Genomic DNA, 6639 nt, shown 5'->3' with positions numbered 1-6639 from the left:
ACCCGACTGTTGCAGCATTTCCATGGTCGTGTGATCAAAATTCAGATGCTTGGCAACTGACTCACGTTTATGACAGTTGCAGTGTCCCAGGGTCATGTGAACACCTTTTATAACCCTCTGACAAGCAAATTCAATGAGGAAACCAGATGCACTTAACAACCGTTGTTACTAACTTAGCCACTGCAATGATTCACTTAACAACGATGGCAGGAAAAATCGTAAAACGGGGGCAAAACTCAGAAATCTTTCGCTTAGCAACAAAAATTTTGGGGACGATTGTGGTTGAGCACTACCTGCATCAACAAAGTCAGGGACTTCCTGTATCTGAGAATAGGAAGTTATGGGCTTTTATGTTGTGGATTTTTTTTTTTGTTATAAGCCAGTCAGAATCACCAGTGAGCTGGGCGGTCCTGTAAATTTGTTTCATAAATAAGCAAACAACACGAATTTCAGCATTTCCTCTTGTGATGCAGCCTCAAGATCCTTCAAAAGGGCGGCCCAACATTACCCAGTGATCTCCAAGAACCAGCAGAGATTTGATAAGTGTCTCACAATCTCAACTGGATGTTCTAATTCTGGCATCAAGTAGCAGCAGGAAAAAGATTAGAAAGAACAGTGAAGGCTCATTCCAAAATTCTGCACTGATTTGCTCAGAGGCTGCTATCCCATGAGACAAATAATCATAACTTATTGATATGAAAATGGTTGGTTGTGAATTTGAGGCCTGCATCTTTTCTCCACTCCTCTCCCTCCTTCCTTCTTTTCAATATGAAGGTACCTTGAAGAAAGCGTATTCTCACTTAGCATTTCAAGTGAATTATATATCTCTAACAGTTTCTACCTTCCTCTTCTAAAACATCTGCATCCCTCAAGATGCATTTATTCTGCTTTATGAACATACCAGGTTGATTCAGCACAGAAAACTGCCCAATAGACAGACTTGTTATGAAAACAAAATTACCTTTTTCACAAGATCTCTCACAGCTAACAATTTTCCTGTCTCTGATCCAACAAATAAGAGTTCTTGATCCACCGTCTCAACTGCAGCATTTCTGAAGCAAAAAGTCAAAGTACTGAAGACAGCTCAGGCTTAACAAACTTTTTTTTTTAGATGAACTCCCAAATAAACAATCTTTCTACGTTTGCCTTGTGTCATTGTGTATGTGTATGCCTTGTGTATGTCTAGTTTAATGAAGAGAAGGACGAGGGGGGACATGATAGCAGTCTCCTAGTATTTCAGGGGCTGCCCCAAAGAAGAGGGAGTCAAGCTATTTTCCAAAGCGCCTGAAGGCAGGACAAGAAGCAACGGGTGGAAGCTAACCAAAGAGAGAAGCAACCTAGAACTAAGGAGAAACTTCCTGACAGTTAGAACAATTAACCAGTGGAACAACCTGCCTCCAGAAGCGGTGAATGCACCAATACTGGAAGTTTTTAAGAAGAAACTGGACAGTCATTTGTCCGAAATGGTGTAGGGTTTCCTGCCTGAGGAGGGGCTTGGACTAGATGACCTCCAAGGTCCCTTCCAACTTTATCATCATCATCATCATCATCATCATCATCATCATCATCATCATCATCATCATCATTCAGGAAGTGTTACCAGGGGTCCAGAAAATATCTTTCATCAAAACGTCCTAAAGGTGCTTTTCAAAAGGCAAACTGGACTTTCTTGGGGGGGGGGGTTCTTTGAAAAAGTTTCACTTCTCATCCAAGAGGTTTCTTCAATTCACACTGCTTCTCGGATGACAAGCAAAACATTTTAAAAGAAAAAATATCAACATGAAAAAGATCTCTCTGGTCTTTTTTTTTTTCTTAACTTATTTTTTTCTTTCAAATGGCACAAAAACGTGGTTTATCTCAATGTGTTTATTGATGGTTGATTTGTCTGAATGCCAGTGTCATCGCTGCTAACATCGGATGTTTTTGCATTGACAACAGATGGAGATGCAACCATTTTCTTCTTTTGTTTTACTCTTAAGAGTAAGAGTTAGATGATGCTGGGGGGAGGAATGTGCATGAGAGTTTAGCTAAACATAACATTACTGAACCTAGTGTGAGAAACAAGGTTATTGAAATAAGAGATGATAAAGAATTGGCGGGCTGGAGAGCTGGAGGGGAAGCCCGCACTTCAAACTAATTGGGGAATGTGATTTATGACTGTTAATTGGGGGAGGGAATTGTGCTTTGATACTATGTGCTCAGGGGAGGGGAACTCAGTTTTTGGCTTCCACTATGTTCGTGCCAAAGCTATGCTACTCCAATAAAGATTCTTTAAGGTAAACAATGCCTCGAAGTTCTTTGAAGAGTTTCATCTGTTGGAACCATGACAGCCAGGCTTCCGGGAATTCTTTAACATTTTTGGATTTAGCTTGGTCTAGGACAGTGATGGCGAACCTTTTAGAGACCGAGTGCCCAAACTTCAACCCAAAACTCACTTATGTATTGCCGGGTGGGCGTGGCTGATGGGTGGGTGTGGCCTGCTGGGTAGGTGTGGCCACTGGTCATGGCAAATGGGTGGGCGTGGCCAACTCGATGTTGCTCTTGGGGAGAGACACCTGTGGGGGCTGGGCAGGGTTGGGGGAGATCCAGGGGGTCTCTGGCGGGTGGGGCAGTGGGCAGGAGGCTGGTCCTGCGGGGTGATGCGAGGCAAGGCGAGGCAGGGCGGGGGTGCCATTGTCGTAGGGTGAGGCAGGGGCCTGGCACCATCGGCCCCCGCACACACAGGCCAGCAAGTGCATGGGTGCTGGGATGCATCCGGCCACGTGGGACCTCGGCGAGTTAGCAGGCGTGTCATGTGTCTAATGACAGGGCGGCTGGTTGAAGAGGACGGTTGCCATCTCCGGGGCATGGCACGGGTGCCCACAGAGAGGGCTGAGTGCCGCCTCTGGCATGTGTGCCATAGGTTCGCCACCACTGGTCTAAGACAGGAGTTCCCAACCCCCAGTCCGTGGACTGATACTGAGCTGCGGCATGCCAGAAACCGGGCTGCAGGCACGCCCCCTCTGGTCCACGGAAAAACCTCTCTCCACAGAAATGGTCCCTGGTGCCTAAAAGCTGGGGGCCGCTAGTGCAGGATGTTTAGTTTCCTGGTGGAAAGTATGGTTGAGTCTGTCCATGTGTTGTGAGATAAAGGAAAACACCAAGGACTTCACAAAATAAAGAGTTTAGTGAGCAGAGTTCACAGAATAAGAAGCAGCTGAGCATCAGCAGCCACTTAGAATAGCCTTACTCCCCCCCTTCTGTATGTGGGAATGACCTTGGGAGAAAGATGGGATACCTGCAGCCTAAACAACCATCTGATAGATGAAAGTTGAGTCCAAAGGACTTTGTATATCAAAAAGTCAAGCACCCGCTTCAGCTTAGCTAAAAAACTGCTTGTCTCTTCAGCAGGGTAAGCAACAGCAATGGAAACTGCCCAGAATAGGAAGAGGAGCAATGGAACTCCATGGGAAGAATTTGATTCCAGAGCAGGAAATGAATGGGCAAGTGACTTCCCTTCCGCGGTAGAGACCAGGCAAGGAGAACGAATCATCTGCCGAGAGCAATCCACCCTCAATCAGGGAGAGCCAGCCTTTAATCCCAACACTCACCTTGCTCCGATGGATACAGATATGATATTGTCCAGGTTGAGTTTACACCACTGCTCTACGTCATGCGCGAATGTTGCACTGAACATGGCTCTCTTGACAACGTGGGAGGAACATGCCAAGAAGATGGTAGCCAGCTGGTCTCGGAATCCTGTCTTCCCATCTTCAAACAATTTGTCTGACTCATCCACCACCAGCCATTCAACTCTAGGGCAGAAAAGATAAGGCTGCAATTAGGAGGTGCTACATAGACAGTAAAATCACATCACTGCTCACTGCCAAACTCCAGATGGCCTTATTAAGGCTGGTGAGCAAATATCAGAATGAAAGTATGGATATTAAATTATTTGCTAATTAATATATAGTTGACTTTTCTTATAAGCGCCTCTGTGATGAACTCTGTTTCTCCTACGTGCTTCTTCACAACCACCCTTTTCTGCTACCAGCTAGCAAAATTATGCAAACTCTATGGACATTTGTTTTACGTATACATTATAAATTTTAATTGGCATGGGATTTTTTGGGATCAACATCTTTAGGCAAAATTAAATCTACAAATAGCACAAACACTGCAGACCCATCCTTTAGCAACTACCACCAAATGTAGGCATACATTTAAAAAATGGAGGTGGGTGGGTGTTTCTATTCCTTTTTACCTGGTGAGATCAATGGCTGGGGGGTCTTGTTTCAGCAGATAGATAAGTCGGTTTGGAGTAGTGACCAAAATATCTGTAGAAAAAGCAACAGTTAAGAACAGCTAGAAAAAAGCAAGGAGATGGAGTTGAATACGGATCCCTATTCATTCCTACTTTACCAAATTTCTGAGAAGATTTTGGCCCAAATTTCTTTGCTGTTTCAGCAGCTTTGTGAATCAAATGTATCCTGAAGCCGATACCCTCAGACAACTTAAGTAGCTCTCTGTGGGTCTAAAAGGGAGAGAAATGAGACACATATTTATTACAGCTGAAATACAGATTTTAATATCGGAAGGGTCACTGTTATTTTCAGAAGAAGAAGAAAATAAAATAAATACACCGGGGACCATTGTAATGGAAGAGAAGGAAATGGAAGCCTTTTGCAGCGTACTGGGATATTGACCAAAGACTATTAAAATGGTGGTCCACTTTGATTTGCAACATTACCTGGAGGATAGTCATTGATGTACATGTAGACCTCGCTTAATGACTGGCGGTTCAAGGTAACCACAGATTTAAAAAAAAAGCTACGTACGACATGTCCTCAAAGTTATGACTGCTGCAACTCCACCTTGCAGTCAGTTTTGTTTTTCAGGCATTTGGCAATTGGCTCGCATTTACAACTGGATGCAGTGAACTGTAGTCACATGACTGTGATTTGCAATGGTTTTTTTTTTGCCATTTTCCAGCAGAAACCGTCAAAAAAACGCCACTTATCAGATATGCTGGATTCGATTAACAACCACATGATTAATTTAATGACTGCCATGACTCGCTTAACGACCTTCATAAAAAAAGAGTCCTAAATTTGACTCAGGTCGTGCGGGATCCTGCTTAACGACTTATGACCAAAATTCTGGGCTCAATAGTGGTCGTAAGTCGAGGACTATCTGTACCCTTCCCACCCCAGCAGTATATCTGCCCAGCATGGGGGATGCCGCGGGAGAGGCATGCTCTAAGTTCCATTTGCAAGAGTGCCATTTGGCAAGGGCCAAGAGCAGAGCCATTTCTGGCACCTGCCCTTTGGGGCCTCATCCCCCAGAGACGAGACTTGCCTCAACCTTACTAGCCTTTTGCAAAGCATTGGAAACCTGGTTTTGCCAACAAGCCCGGGGCCCTGAGGGTATGGGCGAGCCTGTTTCTTGATCGTGGTTGAGTTAACTGAGATGGTCTTGGCTGCTGTATTATTTTATGTTATTTCTGTTGTTGGTTTTTTAAACGTTGGTTGCTTGTTTTATTATATCGTTATTCTGTTTTTCAGCTGTTAGCCATCAGGCATATGAGATGGGCATCCATACAAATTCATGAAATAAATAAACAAGGCCAAGGTGACTTACATGGGTGCGTATATATTTGTTATTTGTTCAATCAGGGGTCTTCAAACATGGCCCTTTTATGAGTTGTGGACTTCAACTCCCAGAATTCCTCAGCCAGGCACATGTGCCTGGCTGAGGAATTCTGGGAGTTGAAGTTCACAAGTCATAAAAAGGCCAAGTTTGAAGACCCCTGGTCTACATCGACACAATCACATCACATTCAAGGTATTCTTCAAACTTGGCTCTTTTATGACTTGTGGACTTCAACTCCCAGAATTCCTGAGCCAGCCATGCTGAGGAGAAAGGGAGAGGTTTCCATGCTGAGCCATGCTGGCTCAGGAATTCTGGGAGTTGAAGTCCACAAGTCATAAAAGGGCCAAGTTTGGAGACCCCTGTGTTAGATTTATATTCCACTAACAGTACTTGGGAGACTACTGCAATCTGATCTGACTCTGGGCAACAAATTAATAAAAGACAAGTGGTAACCACCATGCACTAAAGCAACTTCCACAAACTTTGTACAGCTAAAAAAAACAAATCCTCCCCAGATAGGGGAAGATTCTCTAGAGGTTTTCAACTGTAGGCTAAACACTAAACTCTCTCCTTCCATTTTTCTCTACCGCTACTATTCTGTGGTGTAGGTTGGGTGAAGAATGACTGGGCTAACTCCCCCCACCCCCATCTGAGAGAAGCTCTGTGCCTGAGAATAGCCATTAACCTGGACCTTCCTGCTTCTAGACCAGGGGTCTCCAACCCTGGCCACTCTAAGTTAATTTGTGGACTTCAACTCCCAGAAGTCAAGCTAGTCTCCAAAGCGGCTGAAGGCAGGAGAAGAAGCAACCGATGGAAACTAATCAAGGAGAGAAGCAACCTAGAACTAAGGAGAAACTTCCTGACAGTTAGAACAATTAACCAGTGGAACAACCTGCCTCCAGAAGCGGTGAATGCTCCAACACTGGAAGTTTTTAAGAAGAGACTGGACAGCCATTTGTCCGAAATGGTATAGGGTTTCCTGCCTGAGCAGGAGGTTGGACTAGATGA

At 44.4% G+C, this 6639-nt stretch overlaps 1 protein-coding gene across 1 annotated transcript in view; it reads right to left on the bottom strand.

Moving 5' to 3' along the window:
- The window catches only part of LOC107301499 (probable ATP-dependent RNA helicase DDX52), a gene marked incomplete at its 3' end in the record, with an annotated part of 14860 nt that extends 10116 nt beyond the window's left edge, over window positions 1-4744 (bottom strand). Inside the window, exons 1-6 of the mRNA XM_015830713.1 lie at window positions 4730-4744; window positions 4402-4513; window positions 4244-4316; window positions 3591-3794; window positions 962-1052; window positions 842-923 (exon numbers count right to left, since the gene is read on the bottom strand). Of these exons, the coding sequence (XP_015686199.1) occupies window positions 842-923; window positions 962-1052; window positions 3591-3794; window positions 4244-4316; window positions 4402-4513; window positions 4730-4744 (577 nt within the window). The remainder of the gene's footprint in view (window positions 1-841; window positions 924-961; window positions 1053-3590; window positions 3795-4243; window positions 4317-4401; window positions 4514-4729) is intronic.
- Window positions 4745-6639: the final 1895 nt, after the last annotated feature.

This window comes from Protobothrops mucrosquamatus, unplaced genomic scaffold (genome assembly GCF_001527695.2).
Source record: "Protobothrops mucrosquamatus isolate PMUCROS unplaced genomic scaffold, P.Mucros_1.0 scaffold13561, whole genome shotgun sequence".
NCBI classification, from domain to species: Eukaryota; Metazoa; Chordata; class Lepidosauria; order Squamata; family Viperidae; genus Protobothrops; species Protobothrops mucrosquamatus.
The sequence above is the reverse complement of the archived record's forward strand: the minus strand, read 5'-3'. Positions and strand labels throughout refer to the sequence as shown.